The 16343-nt window shown below is 41.0% G+C and overlaps 1 protein-coding gene across 1 annotated transcript in view; it reads left to right on the top strand.

Moving 5' to 3' along the window:
* The first annotated feature begins 3859 nt into the window (after positions 1–3859).
* The window catches only part of ROBO4 (roundabout guidance receptor 4), a 45554-nt gene continuing 33070 nt past the window's right edge, over positions 3860–16343 (top strand). The window contains exons 1-7 of the mRNA XM_063311128.1: positions 3860–4097; positions 6599–6922; positions 12092–12249; positions 13109–13229; positions 13408–13546; positions 14466–14593; positions 15184–15314. Of these exons, the coding sequence (XP_063167198.1) occupies positions 4031–4097; positions 6599–6922; positions 12092–12249; positions 13109–13229; positions 13408–13546; positions 14466–14593; positions 15184–15314 (1068 nt within the window). The 5' untranslated portion in view covers positions 3860–4030. The remainder of the gene's footprint in view (positions 4098–6598; positions 6923–12091; positions 12250–13108; positions 13230–13407; positions 13547–14465; positions 14594–15183; positions 15315–16343) is intronic.

Raw genomic sequence — 16343 nt, 5'->3', positions numbered from 1 at the left:
AGAAGAAATATAGACATCTATTTTACAGGGAAAAATGTTCTTGTGTAACAACTATATGGATTTTTCCACAGCACAGAAGAAACAGCTGGCTTTTGTCTGCTCTTTCCTTATTTATGCCCCCTTTTTCTATGTTTTAGACTTATACCTTCCTCTAGGGGTTCAAGGTAATGCATATAACATTCCATCTTCCAAAATTTTCATCTTGTGAAGTATGTTGGTCAAACTCAGTCACTCAGTGAGCTTCTAGGGGTAAAGGTATACTTCAACCTGGCTTCCTCAAATCCTGGTCCAACACCTTAACCACCCACTGCATTGGTTCTTCTTTCCTCTGGTAGTCCCATGATTCTTGGAAATACAAGTAGGGGACTGTTGTGTTTTCCTCCATTTTGCAGCAACTTTATATCAGATGCCTCTTGATGTCAACCCATTTGAGTTTTAAGCATTTTTAAAAAAAAACATACTGCATTAATATATGATAATATGGCTATTCTTTGATTATTGCAAGCTTGTGATGAGCAAATATTGCTTTAGGTCTTTTTCATGGTAATTATTTTACAACATGAGGATTCAGAATAGTTCAAACTTCCAATCACTGCCATATTTTGGTCTGAAATTCATAGGATTATTAACATGACTAGAGGCCCACTGTTCCTTCTCAAATATATATATATATATATATGCAAAAAGATATATATATGTTATCATGCAACATTTGAATAAATTGAAAGAATAAATTTGCATCTAATTTGCAACAATCAAAATCTTATCCTGAGTCAGTCAGTTTCCAGTACAGATGTCTAGCAAACAGTTTATTAACTATATGTAGGCAACTAATTGGGCAGTAATTTGCTGGATTAGATTTAGCTCTTTTTTTTAAAGAAACTGTTACTGACCAAGACTAGCTCTCAGGAATATGGAAATCATGACCATCGTGAGTAAATACTACTGCAGCCACCAATCAAGATTCAATTTTAAATGTTTGGCTGGGATCAAGTCCCACCCATTCCCCTCCCAGTCCTTTTATCATTTTTCAGCTGAATGCATAGTTTATGAATCTCAGTGAGAGGCATTGAAGGCCAGTCTGGAATTTAACCTGAAGATAACTCAAATAAGATCAAATACTTAACTCATGGAAGTATTCAACCCAAACCTCAGGAGGGATCAATCTTGCCAGCCCAGATGAGTCAGAGGCTTAGAAATTCTTATTTTTGAATATTTGAGCTAGTTTATCCCAATTGTCTAACAAGGCCCATCCTTAGCATGGGATTTATAAGACTTTTTCAGCTCAAAAGCTAATTCCCACAGATGCTTACCATTATTAGCTCCATAAGCCCTATAAACTGACTAATTTGGCTTTAGCTATAGCCTGTGCCCTAATGAACCAGGGCTTGGAGTTGGAACCTAAGTCTGAAATTCTTCACTGGCATGTTAGTTATTAACACTACTTTTAAATTACTTTTCAACCCTCTTTGTCTGGAGGGAACAATCAAAAGCTGTCACTGGTCATGCCCATAGGACCAACCATGCAGTTCTGCATTTTGTAGATACCAAAGGCAGTAATTACATGCCTGCTAGTATAAACAGCTATGAAGCCAAAGTAATTAGTCCTATGCATTATAAGGCTTGTTCTTATAAAACCCAAGATGCCTTGAAGTGGTCCAATCAAAACTTTAAAGATCTATAGTCCAAGTGCCTTGGAAGGTACCCAGTTCCTTGTTACACTTGGAATCAGGACTTGCCTCTATAAGGGCTCACATGAGACTTTGTTGCCTAAACTTTGGGGCAAAATTGAACTTGGATGGAACTCCTCTGGACTTGTGGACAGCTTCTAATCACCTTGAAAAAAAAAGGCTTGGAACTTGACTCTGTTTTCAGTTCAACACTTGGTTCAATTTGGGTTTAAGAGAGCTGTCCTCAAATTGAAATAACATACGTATTTTTTGACATTCCTCTATTATGCAGATGGAGGAAACTAGATTCCTAACACCAGAAGTGGATGCCTATTGCAATTTAAGAATGCGGAGTAACCCACGGTATCTCATTCTAAGGGGTCTGCATGTGCAAAGAGAGCGTCAAAGTGATAGAGAAATAAAAAGAAATTGGAATCACTATTTTTAGCATGCTCCCCATTTTATGGAGCTTGGCACTCAGACCTGCTGTTAAACTCTCCTGGCTGGTCTGTGTGGATAAAACTTACTTCCTTTCGACTGATGGGTCTGCAGAAATATGTAGAACAGCAGCCAAATTATCTGCAATTGCTATTTCTATAGTGGAGGCCACAGTTTAGGTTATCCTAATATGAAACTTCTATACAAACCATTTTTTCCCCACACCATGCATACTTTTAATTAGTTTCCAATCCTTTGGAGCATATATTGTTTGGGCAGCTGGTATATGGCTGAGCTATAAATAAAGTGAAATTAAAAAAACACAATTTTTGTACATTAGTAAATTGCCACTACTTGCAATTCAGTGCCTTTTGGCTGTTCACCTGATAGGAAAGGCCACCTGGATGCTTGCTTTGAGTCTTTATCCATGATGCTACAAATGTCTGATTTTAGCTTTTGGGGGTTAATTTGTTATTTCTTAAGCCTGTTTTTTTTTTCCTCTCTGTCTCTGGTTGTTTGTTTCAAATATACTTCCTGCCTCACTTGCAGCATCCAGCTATTATTCAGCTGTATATTCCTGGCAAACTCTGGCTTTTTCTAAGGCATTATATTAGAGCTTAGACCTTTTAGTGGGGCACAAAAAACAAAACCAAGAAGCCAATGTGTTTAAAATCTCTGTGGACCTGGTGCAGTCTGGAGGTATCCACAGGGTATGGTCAAAAAAGTCAATATGGCAGACAGAATGGTGCAAACAAAGCTCTGTCTGGTTTGTGTGTGTGTGTGTGTGTATGTTGCACACATAAAAGAGAGGTGGAACCTCAAATGCACCATTGTGGACCCCTTCTTGATTTTATGACCCTATGCTACAGACATCCCTAGGGCAGTCTATGTCTTGCAAAGGAAAATGTTGGTCTGGAATTAAAGGCAGTGCACAGAATGCTTAAAATATATCCTCATATTTTCATACAGTTCTTAAAAAGTGTGATTATAACTTGATGAACATCTTACTGACCTATGAGAAGTAAGCTTCACATTTTATAGTTTCAGAATGAGCAATTTTTTCAGGCAGCTGACATTATCATGTAATCGTACCTTATAGTGTGTATACCCAACTACTGTACAAAAGTAAATACATATTAACCTTTTGAAATGTAGAAGGCACTACAATTTAGAGATAAGTAAGTTCTATATAATCAAATCCTGGACATTATGGTGTCTCTGAGTGCCACCAACCACTGCCTTAGTCTCATCACATGTTTAGTATAAATCCCTATTATACTTATAGTAAAATAAGAATCCAGATTTGGGGGAGGAGAGTATGGCATTATAGTTTGGATTTTTGCATTGGCAAAGCATTTAGTTTGATGGTTAGCACCCACTGTACTACAAAAATATTTGTATTTTCAGAGTATTGTGTGGTCTATATGCACAAGGCAAGGTTGAAGTAGATATAATTGAAGGAAAGGAAATAGGAAGGGATAGAGCCTAGAGTAAAAAAAATCTGGTTGAAGAAAAGTTATTGTTTAAGAAGAGGATAGAATCCCACTTTGAAGCCAGAAGACATGAGAAAGCTGGTGCGTAGACCCATTTTTTGGTGCAAAAGTGTGATTTTTAAGCAGCTGTACTTTCAAACTGAAGTTGGAAAAGGGCTGCAGCTGAAATTCCCACCCAGAACCACCCCTTTCCTGTATCCTGTGACCAGAAAGGAAAAATATACATACATGGACACAATTAAGTGGGAGGAAGTCAGCTTGAGGAAAGCTGTTTGTAGTGGATGAACTGTTTTGTGCATGTGATGTGCGTTGGACTAAACAGCCTAAATGCTCTGGTGGTACAATGGTGCAGCTGTGAGCAGTGTCTGGTCCAGTAACTCTCTTTGGGTGCCAGGTTCTCTGGAGCTGTACAACAACAACTAGGCAACCATGTCAAGACGAAGGAACATTGAGCCTTCAAGCCTCTTGATTTGGGCATCGTTTCTATTAATGGAAGGTGAGTGGACAGATATGCTGGGTGGAATCTCATGTGTCTGCAGAAAGAAGTCCTCTCTATCCCTGCTTCTGAGTCAGGGTGTTTAAGATTTTGCTATTAGCCAGAGAAGAAGGCTTATTGAGTCCCAAACTTTTTCTGAATACTATAGTCTGGAATTTAGGAAGTATGGATTGCTGAGTTACTCCCAGTAGCTATTAAATTTACTTGTAGTTCTAGCATTCTAATAACACTGCCATGAGACGTTTTCTCCCTTGATGCAATTCATATTATGGCATGATGTTTCCAGGTACCTTAGGTTTCGAAGGGTTTTATGCTGTCATAGGTATGAAGTAGAATAATTTCAGTTCCAAATCTATCATTCTGAGCCATGTTGGATGCTTTGTGTTCTGATTTGCTTTATTTGGGGCGTTATATATTTGTGGCATCTGGATCCTTGCAATCCATAATCCGGAGCTCAGCAGGAAGAAGAGATGGCAGCTCCTTGCCATCTGCTGTTTCTTTTCTACCAGAAAAAACAAGTTTTTTATATCTTGAGCATTAGAAAAATCTAACCTTCATAAGGCAAGTTAGCTTAGATTTCAGCACTTTTACAACCAGTGAAATCAATGCTTGCAACATTGTTTCACAGAAGAGGACCAGTGGTTGCAAAATGGTGGTTTGCTTAACACATGGTTTTTGAACAATTATGTTTTTTGGCCAGGTTTGCGTATTACACAGATCCATGAACTACAGTTTAGATTCATACAATACATCAAACCGAAATTATATCAACTTAGCTGCAGTCTGTTTCACATTGCCAGCTCGATCATTTGGCAGATAGAGGTGCAGACATTTGTCTTAGAAACTGGAGTGGGGCAGCAATGATTGGCTTTGTCTATTTCTCTGGAACTTCATTGTTTTATTTCATTGAAAGACAGCACATTTTGTTCCACATTATTTTCCTGTCCTTTAACTGAAACTGCCTACGAGGATAGGTGGGATGGGGATTCTGATTCATTGTTTGTCTCCAGTTGGCTTTGTTCATGGACTGGAGATAGGGCCCCACCTTGGTTTTTATCTCAGGCAGCTAACTTTATTGAATTGGCCCAGCTAGTTTACCTGCTGCATTCTTCCCCCACTTTGATTTATTCTGGTTTCATGAAAACTCCAACTCATTTGCTCTTCTCACTTATCTGTAATGGTATGTGGGAATGACCGTGGGAGATAGGAGGAAGAGCTGCAGACTAGACAATGGTCAGACAAACAGCAGCTGAGTCCATAGAAGGAATGTGGATGTGGCAAATGTCTCAGAAGGGACCCTCCCCAGTTTCTGGACTGTGAAGGGGGAGAGATGTACTTTCAGACTTGCAAGATTCTGTTAATGTAACATTACAATAAAGTTAGAGCTGGTATTTCTGGGTTGTCTGGGTTGTCCTGTACTTTTGGCAAACTGAGCTACTATTTTCTTCGCACAGTACTATTGCTGAGAAAGAAAAGCAAATGCATCCTTTTTAAAAAAGAGGTCGTATTTTTAAAAAGAGGTCATTTTAAGAGCTGTGATAGGCTTAGAGACAATTTTTATCAGGTCAAGACTGACGAAAAATAGCTGCACCTGGAATAGAGGAACAGTGAGAGCCTATTGTATCTAAAAGACCCATGAGACTTTTCATTGTGGCTGGTGGTCCACGACTCTTGGTCTCCTCCAAGTGACAATGTCAGGAAGTTTTGCACAGGAAGTTCCAAAGGAATTACCATGTGTTATAACAATGAGTTGGATTCTCTGGGGATTCAGATTCATAGAACACCATTGTATGTAGTTGATTGAAGTGATGGAAGATGGAGAGAGCTTTTACCAGCTCTCATTAAATCCTGATGCTTGAAGGCTAAAGATATGGACTTTTTAAAGTTGTGGTTTAACAACATTTATACTTTACAACACTGAAAACACAGTTGTTATCTCAGGACTTGATCTGTAGATTTATTATAAGTGTATCCCACTTTTCTCCATTTTACTCAAGAGTGCATCCATGATCTTCCAACATTAAACTTCATAATATCCCTGTGAAGCAAGTTAGGTAAGCAGCAGTCTGGCTTCATCATAATAAATAAGTTATGGGTACATGAAGATACACGGGTCTATAAATTCCTTAGAGAGGTCCTGTCTCCTGTCCTCCACACTCCACTATCAAATCTCCAGATAAAAGCTCTTACCTCTGATCAGCAACTGCTTTACAAGGTTTTAAAATGGTCTCCGTCATTGTCATTGTCACTGACATACTAAAGGAGGAAGAACTGAAGATTAGTAAGAAATGGAAATGTGCCCCAGGTCTTCCCAGCTAGACCCCCAATCTAATCCTGCCACCACAATGAAACTCTAGTAGTTGCAAAGTCATAGCATAGATGAGATGGTGCTAGTAACACTGACAGAAGGAAGTAGAGCAAGGTGAGAGGAGAAGATTGACTGGGGGAAAAAAAATCAATGAACATGTTTCTGCTTCCTCTTTCCTTTCTCATTCCTTCAGGTTCAAAGTCTCGCTCCATGGAATTTGCACCACAGATTGTTGATCACCCCTCCAACCTTGTTGTTCGTAAGGACCAGCCTGCTACCCTGAACTGTCGTGCTGCTGGAAATCCAGCTCCCACAATTGAATGGTATCGCAATGGAAAGTATGTGAAAACCAGCAAAGATGATGCTACTGTCCAGCCTATCCTTCTACTAGATGGGTCCCTCTTCTTCCTCCGCCTCAGCCAGGAGAAGGGAAAATCAGATGAGGGTGTATATCATTGTCTGGCCAGAAATCATCTGGGTATAGCCATGAGTAAAAATGCATCACTTTATTTAGAAGGTAAGGCACTGGGTGATCCTGGAGAATTTGTAATAGTAGTAATATTGGCGCTGTGGGTTAAACCGCTGAGCTGCTGAGCTGGCTGATCAGAAGGTTGGCGCTTCGAATCTGCGTGACAGGGTGAGCTCCTGTTGCTAGTCCCAGCTCCTGCCAACCTAGCAGTTCAAAAACATGCAAATGTGAGTAGATTAATAGGTACCGCTTCGGTGGGCAGGTAACGGCGTTCCGTGTAGTCATGCCGGCCACATGACCATGGAGGAAGTGTCTATGGACAAACGCCGGCTCTTCAGCTTTGAAACGGAGATGAGCACCGCCCCCTAGAGTCGGACACGACTGGACTTAATCTCAAGGGAAACCTTTACCTTTACCTTAGTAATATTGGACTACTGCAACACACTCTACATGGGGCTGCCCTTGAAGAGCATTCGGAAGCTTCAGCTGGTATAGAATGCAGCTGTCCAGGTTGTAAACAGTGTCAGCTATTCGGCACATGTAACACCACTGCTTCGGGAGCTGCATTGGTTGCTGGTGTGTTTCCAGGTGCAATTAAAGGTTCTGGTTGTCACCCTTAAAGCCCTTCATGGCTCGGGATTGGTTACCTGAAGGACTGTCTTCTCCCAGTTGTTTCCACCCGTCCAATCTGGTCTGGCAGGATGGGCATGCTCCGGGTCCCATCAGCCAAGGAATGTTGGCTGCCTGGGACCAGGAGACATGCCTTTTCTGCTGTAGTGCCTGCCCTCTGGAACAACCTCCCTCCTGAGATTAGGATGACCCCGACCCTACTGCCTTTTTGGAAGGCCTTGAAGACCTGGCTTTGTGCCTGGGCCCGGGGCCCTGACTGTGTGAAGAGCCTCATTTTTTGGTTGTGCTTTCACCAATGGATTTTAGTATCTCATGGCTGCTATTGTATTTAATTTCATTTTTTGTACTGTGTTTTAACTGTTTTAATTGTTTTTGAGATTGTTTGCCACCCAGAGTCACTGGTTTGAGATTGGTGGCTATGCAAATCAAATGAATGAATGAATGAATGAATGAATGAATGAATGAATGAATGTTCAGTAAGAAGCTTTGTTTACATCACAGCTCAGTGCTCTGTGCTGAGTTTGTTTCTTTGAGCCTGTTCAAGACGGAGAGATGTTACTGTCCTTTCTGTACTGTTTTAGCCAGGGCGAAGCAACTTCTTTGTATCAGCTGCAGTGGTTGGCCATTCACTTCAGGTTCTCTCTGACAAATTCATTTCTTCCTGGGCCACAGCAATATATAAGAAACTGGAACTTTTGGGCTTTTCCTTAACCCAAGTGCTCATGCTCATGTACAGTAGAGGCAATCAAGAAGCATCTCACGGACACCGGCCTTCAAACAGACTTGATGTCCCTCCCCAAAGACGTATTTTTAAGTAGCCCTCACATCCCCTATAGACCCACTAGATACTTAAACCAATTCAGTGTTCCTAAACTAAGGCGGGCCCTAAATCTAGTACAGTTCAACACATTTCCATCAGGGGTTTTAGGGGGAGATACTAAGAGATTCCATTGGAATCCAGACTTTGCCCATTTGATGAAGGAGCCATCAAAACCATAAAACCTGCCTTACTATACCGTCCATTTCATGCTGACACTTGCTGTGAGCTGCTAATTCCCCACTTAATTAAATATCCTGGTCACTCGGATCAGTTCTGTTTAAACTCTTACTGTCAGATTCAAATGACTCTATCTCTTTAAGAGTGGCCAAATTCTGCCATGTGATATGTAAGATGCACAGCAGTCTGACTGACAAATCTATTCATCTAGCTAGCTAATCTTCATTTTATGTATCCAAGTATTTTAGGGACTGGTTATTGACTGCAATAAAAATTCTGTTCTGTTCTATTCAAGTTGCCATCTTCAACCTCAGTGTTTCCTGAGGCAGAAGTCTGTCCTAAGATATGGATTTTGGCCCTGCTCTCCCCAAGTGTGCATGGCTGGTTTTTTCCAACCTCCAGAGTTCTTGAGATCCAAAAGTCCTAAAAGAGATTAGAACCAGGCAGAAGGTACATGGAACCTAAAGCCCATTTCAGCCCCCTACTACTTCTCCAACTTGGGGAGAAAGGTGGTCAAGCCATTAAGAACAACAACCCCAAATTATACAGCCAGCATCTCTCTGTTCTCGGTTTAGCTCTACCAGTCTGCAGCCAGGAGGGTTCTGTGCTTGTGGGAACATGTTAACTTTGTAGCCCTAAGACAAGCCATTAAAGCTATTTCAATTCCTAAAGAGCTTGGGAGCTGGCTGATTAAAATATGGTTACTTTGTTCAGTTTTGCATCTCATTTGCATTTCCCTTCTGAGTCATTGTTAATCCATAGGAAGATGCTTTTCAGGCCCATGCCCTGTATGTGGAACTCTCTGCTCCAAGGGATGACTTTCCATCCTCTTTGCGTTCCACACAAAATTAAATGAATGTTGGATTCGGCTGTTCAATGGAATTAATTTCGCCTCTCCATGTTTTCTTTTGTGGACGTTGCTTTTTAGTCTTTTTGTTCAGCTAATAAAATTCTGCTATTTTATTTATCACTGTCATTTTAGAAAATGTACCTTACATTTTATAAGCCACGTTGTGGGTCCCCCAACTTGGAATGAAGAAAACGAGGAGCAATTTCTGTAGAAATAAATAAATTATGCACAGGCCTCGGGGAGAGAGTAAGCAATGCATCAAAATAATAAGAGGATAACTCAGTTGACAGAAAATAACAATTAAGAGAGTAATTGGAACACAGGGTTTGGGATGTATCCTCCCCCCTCTCTGCACTAAGCTATCATACCTTTTTTGCTTTAATGCAACTGTATATGTGATATGAGCTGGATGCCGCACAGCCCATGCCTACCCCTGGTCCACAACAGCCCCTCCACCTTTGCGTCTAAAATGTCTCCCTTGTAGGGTTGTGCAGCTCAAATTATTAATGCAATCAGAAGTCCTCTTTAATAAGCAGGCCTGGAGATTCTCCAATTAACACTTCATTACTGATCAGATTCCCTTCAGCTCCTGTGGTCCATCGCGAAGGCTCTCCGTGGTGTTTGTCAGCTATAAATATTCATACAAGTAAAGATGGCTTGGGAGATGCTTCTGCTGGCCAGGCTAAATCAAGTATGCCAGATGGGGCTGCCTTTTCAGTACATTCTTGCAGTGAGCTGCCCTCCCTGGCTGGCTGTCAGGCCAAGCCAGGAAAGGATGCCAAACAGGTGCTCCAGGAGGCAGAGAAGACAGCATTTTTCTCCTTCCAGCTTCCTTCTTGATGCCTCCCTTCCAAACAAAATCAGCAGGGAAGTAGATGTTGTTTTGGCATTTTGCTAGAAGCGTGAATCTGCCTCTGAGCAAATTGGCTACTTACTTATGTGTGAAAACGGGGATGGGAGTGAGAATTCTAGGCTTTAACATTTCAGATTGCAGATATGAGAACACTGTTTCATGTACCCAGACTTTTTTTTTTTAAATGTGCCACTTTTTAGCTGGTCCAAATATTTGATTTGATTGATTCCTTGACTAAATCTTGGAGTCTTGACTTTTTTGTGGAATTGTTACTCAAATGCAGAGATTTGGCTTTGCCCCCAGAAGTTTACAGCCCTGTCCTAAATTGTCCTGGTAGAGCAGAGCTTCTCAACCTTTTCCCTTCATTGCCCAAAACTGCTTATCAGAAAGTCTTTTTGACCCAGTGTAGGTGAAACACTTTGAGTCAATTTAATGTCCCTGTTGTGATTGGGTAATGGGTTTGTGTGTGGTTATCCAAAGAAAAACCATTTTTGCCCAATTTTGGGTATTTTACCGAGATTTGGAAGCACTATGTTAGAAGAATCAGTAGCTTATGGGTGCAAAGACTTCTGCCTGATACCTTGAAGAGCAGTTCCTAGCCCTTCAGCTTCCTAGAATGCCCTCTAGAAATCCAACGTACCCTTTTTTTCCTGAACACCATAATGCTCCTCCAAATCAAACCTGGACTGATGCAAGCACTCAGTTATTTTCTAAAAATACCTATGAGATTTATGTGGGGGCCAAAGGAATTCTTGAACATAAAGATGATGCTGGAAATTCCTGCTTTGCTTTTCAGTGTACTAGCTTCCCATTTAACCTGTCTTTTAATTAAAATAATGTTAGAGACTTCCTGTTGGAGCAGTCTAAAAATATCTAGGAAGAATAACATCCTAAGGTAGGAACTCTACATGTAAGCATTTGACTCATCTCCTGGAGCTTTGATTGTATCACAAAAGATTCACATCCTCCAGGAGGAACAAATGCAGGAAACAGGCAAAATTGAAAAGATGAACAGCAAAGGATAAAGAGTTCTCTGTTTTTCCTCTCTGCAGGGTTTTGCTTTCAGATTGCCTTCCTAGTTCAGGCTGTCAAGGCAATTATTATCTTTAAGGGAGACGAAGCAACTAAAGCATTTCCCTATCAACGGCTACACCAGCTCTTATTTCATTGCCGCAGGATGTTGTGGGGATGACCTCTAGCGAGATGGTCTTTTTTAAAGTGTTAATTGAAAGGAATTTATCTCTCCAGAAAGGTTCACCTCAATGTTAAGGACAAAATCAGTTGATGGCACCTTAACTGTGCTAAGCCGTGGTTTGCTAAACAAGCCTTAATGGCCTGGTGTATGTAAATGCCCAGCCATGAACCATATTTCCAAAATTTCTGGGTTCACATATTTCACAGTAGCTTACTCGATAAGATATGCTCAGTACAAACCATGATTAATTATTATGTGTAAATCCAAGCACTGTCTACATACCACAGATCCGTCAAATGTATAAAAACCTCAAGACCTTCTATCAAGAGACAGGTAGGAATTATATCACAATTAAAATAAGATGGCTCTGCACCATGGATCTGGTTTTTGGTACCAAAATAATCTTGTGATAGTTGATGTTACATTTTTGCCATTTTATTTTTTAAAAAAAGTTTAAAAAGATGAAGTTCACTGGATGCGATCATTCTCTGTGGCATCATTCTCTACTGATAAGACTCAATTCTGGCATCCAATAATAGTCTCGGAAGGCTATTTCACTGTTCTAGTTACTTTGCTGCTGATGCCAAAATCGTTATTCTTCCACACGTTTCTGAGAATGTCCTAAAAATGGGGTGGGGGGATGAAAATCCTCCTATCAAAGATTGTTTTTGGATGTTTATGTTTCTATGTAGCCCTGGAAGAGAAGTTCCAACTTCATCCCAGTGACTTGATGGTAGTAACTGGGGAACAGTGGTTGTTGGAATGTGTGCCTCCGATGGGACATCCTGAACCCACCATCTCATGGAAGAAGAACGGAGTGCCCATAAATGCGGAAAATAGTCATTATGAGGTAGCCAAACCAATTATTTTGGGCAATATCCAGATTTAGGTAGCTTTGAGCAGGAGTCTTGAAATCAGTGGGACAAATTAATAGTGATTGACAGTCTCAATTACAGTAGATCTATAAAAATCAATGGGGTTTAAGGGGATGCAATAACACATCATGTATAATATAAACACAAGTTAACAAAACACCACGGCTTTGTTTATGTAATAAGCTATGCCCTAACAAACTATAATTAAGGGACATGGTGGCGCTGCGGGTTAAACCGCTGAGCTGCTGAGCTTGCCAATCAGAAGGTTGGCGGTTCGAATCCGCGTGACGGGGTGAGCTCCCATTGCCAGTCCCAGCTCCTGCCAACCTAGCAGTTCAAAAACATGCAAATGTGAGTAGATTAATAGGTACCGCTTTGGCAGACAGGTAACGGCGTTCCGTTCAGTCATGCCGGCCACATGACCACGGAAGTGTCTACGGACAAACGCCGGCTCTTCGGCTTTGAAACGGAGATGAGCGCCGCCCCCTAGAGTCGGACACGACTGGACTTCATGTCAAGGGAAACCTTTACCTTTACCTTTTAACAAACTATAATTATGGTTTAAGGCAATAGCCTGGTTCACCCTACATGTTAAGACAAAGGCAATTTTTGGACAGGCTGCAGAGCTAACTTTGGAGATTGTGCTCCCTTAACTTAAAGACTGTGCTCCTCTTATTTTGAAAATATAGAGAGATATTGCTAAATCATCTTTGAATAAACTTTCCTCCTCCAAGGTAGAGAAAAATGGAGAGGTTCTTTTCTTCAGCTGTCCAGCAAGGTCATTGTCTCCTCTGGCATTCCAACATTTCCTTTTCTTCCCCTCCATTTCTGCAGCTCTCCAAAGAAAAGCTTCTGGTAGCCCATGCTCTGAAGAGTGATGCAGGAGCGTATATTTGTCTGGCTGCCAATCAAGCAGGAGAGCAAGTGAGCAGAGCGGCCATGGTCACTGTCTTGGGTAAGAAAGTCCAGAACGATTAGAGTTCATCTAGGCTTTGTTTTGCACTTGGAGGGCAATTATGCAAGATAGTTTAGAACAATGTATAAACACCTCCTTAAGAGGGCAGTGAATAAAATTGGTAGCCATTGGCCTGCCAAAATGGGATTGAGGAAATGAACTGTTTATTCCATTGTAGAAAAGCCAGCATTCACTCGGCGACCCAGTGATGTTGTAGCCAGTGTTGGCAGTACTGTGAGGTTCATCTGTGGAATCCGTGGAGACCCACAACTTGTTGCCCAGTGGTATAAAGAAAATGGAGAGCTCCCCCCAGGGAGGCAAGTACAAATTTCCAGATTCTGAAGACGTGTTTCCAATTTTCCTATTCAGCTTTAGTGTTGTCGATAAGATCAGTGAATGTAGAATCGCTCTTCAGAATCCACCTCCATGGCTGGATTTATTTCTCAGACTTTGCGCTTGGAGCATCTAACTATATTGTCCAATAGGTTCATGGGGTAAAAGACTGTCTTAGGCAGGAATGTTTATACTCAGTTTCCTTGCTTCCTGTTGCCCTTCTCCTTCTCCTTCTCCTTCTCCTTCTCCTTCTCCTTCTCTTTCCCTCAAGAAGTTCAGGGGTTTTCCCTTTCCTACTTTATTCTCAGAAGAATTCTGAAAGGTAAATTGAGTTGTGAGATACATCAGCAAATGAGCTTCGCTGGAGAGAGCAATGCTGAGTGGCTTGCCTCCCAGTATTTATTATTTTTACTTCCATTTCATATATCCCTGCTGTTTCTTTGTAAGAAGTTCAGAGATGTTTAAGAAGATCAGCCAATACAGCTATCTACAATAAAGAACAAATAAGCAAACAAAAAGTCATAGCAGCCAAAATAAGGGTGTTAAGGGAGGTTTTTTAACTAAATGCAAGCAATAGGCTGTTGTATGGCTTTCCAGATTTCTTTTAAGGAAGCCTAACTCCTTGATAGATCTAACTTCTCTCCATTGGCTTATGCAAGCATGAATAAAGAGATGGAAGGTTTTTTTTCCCCCTTCCACTTCATATCACGTATTAGTATGTCTTGGAAGGTGCCAGTGAAGTTTGATAGGTAACAGATTCACGATGACCCAAATAATATTGTCCCACAATGCACTATCAATTTTTTTTTTAAAGTATTCCTAGGCATGGGGGAGAATTTATTTGGCTTATATCTTGTTATGTGAATAAGGTCACTGTGGCCAGTTCTGGACCTTTCCTCACAGGTATGAAGTAGACCAAGAAAATGTCCTTCAGATTCACCATTTGACAATGTGTGATGCTGGGAAATACATTTGTACTGCTCACAGCCATGGAGGAACCATCTTTGCCAGGACATCTTTAACAGTGGAAGGTGAGCAACTTTCTCTACAAGACCAGCAAGAAAGAAAAGGAGTGCCTTTGCGGAGTAAATGCCAGCAGTTTTCCTTCCCACAAACTTTCCCAACCCCATTGTCTTGTCCTTGGAACAGCATGTATCATAGAAAACCCAGAAAAAAGATTATTTTCAGCTGCAATAAAAAGCTAACATTATTTTTTCAGATGACCCACTGAATGATGACTTACCTCCCCAATTAATTCCTCTACAGCAGGGATAGGCAGTGACAGAATCTCTTAAGGGTGATCTGTTAGAAGCTGCGTAATGAGTGGGACTGTGGGGGGGATATTTGCTTTCCAACAGCCTGTGGCCTGAGGAAGAGGAGGACAGAGCGACAGCTCTTACAAGAGTGGGGAGTGGTGGGGTGGGGAGGGTGTTGAAATTAGGTAATGGACCATATGAAATTAGATTAAAGGCCTCATATTGTTCTAGGGTGTCCACTGTCCCCTAGAATAAGGCCAGATCACATCCAAATGCAAGGGAAGCATTGGTATCACCATCCTTCAAGTACTTTAAAGTTGAGGTTCACCACATATAATGTTTTGGGTTTCTTTTCTGGCCTTTAGATCCACTAGATACCAGGCAGAGGGAAGTGGACAGGCCAAAAGATGTTCCAAAGGAGCTGATGGATATCAGAGTTTGTCTAGTAAATGTGACTGTTGTCCCCTCTGCTCCAGCAGCCCATCTGCAATGGAAGGTGAGTTAGAAGAACAAAGGGTGACTTGAGAAAGTGGTACTAGATCAAAATCCAGATGTTGTTGATGGTCCTCACCAGTGAGCTAGAGCAGCCTTCTTCAACCTGGGTGCCTTCTAGATGTGAGGACTTCAGCTCCCAAGAGTTCTTAGCAATGATCATACTGGTTATGGGAACTCAGGAACTGAAAGCCATATATCTGGAATATTCCCACTTTGGGGAAGATTGTAGGGCTTTCACCCCTCTTGTAGGTTACATTAGGAGACTATTTGTAGGCAAATTAGGAGATGTATGGCAAGTAGTTAGGTTATGATTAAAATGAGTTTAATTGACATATCAGTTTCTAGCGATAAAATGGTTTCCAACTATTCTTAGGTTGGTGAGTACATTTAGAGTAACAATAAACTAATGGCAGGGTTCAATCATGTTTGGGCTGTAAGTGTCAGAGGGTTAGAGATGAGAAGCAGAGCAATGGCTCCAAAGAAGGATGATGCAGCCCAAGGCAAACAAACATGATAAATAAACAATTCTAGAGCAATATCTAAAAATCAGGAAGGAAAAAAAAGAGAGAGAAGTATATGGTCTTGGATTCACAGGAATCAAGTTTCGAAAAGAATGAAATTCAGAAAAAGTGCTGCTTGGCTGGATAGAAGCTTCTCCAATCAGATTAAACCACTTCAGGGACCAGTTAGAACCCAAAACAGCAACAATAATTGCAATCTTTATTGTGCAAATCCTCGTAGCTCTTGCTTGCAATAATTCAGTTGATATTCTCAATTTCACTTTTTTTTGTTTTTTAAAGTGTTCCTCATCATGATTGTTGATTTCAAAAGGGTTTAAAAACATTGTATTGAATCTGGCATTTTTCAGCCTGGCTGTCTGCGTGTGTCCACAAGTATTGGTCCCAAACCAAATTTTAAATTCAAAGCTTTGGGCTAACATTCCAAAAGTTTCAGAATTTAAAACTAGGATGAAGATCCTGGTTTATTTCTAGATGGTTCCCATTTTGCTACCATTGTTTCTTGTTCCACA

This window comes from Candoia aspera, chromosome 9 (genome assembly GCF_035149785.1).
Source record: "Candoia aspera isolate rCanAsp1 chromosome 9, rCanAsp1.hap2, whole genome shotgun sequence".
Classification (NCBI taxonomy): Eukaryota; Metazoa; Chordata; class Lepidosauria; order Squamata; family Boidae; genus Candoia; species Candoia aspera.
Note: the sequence above shows the minus strand (reverse complement) of the source record. Positions and strands in the feature narration are given on the sequence as shown.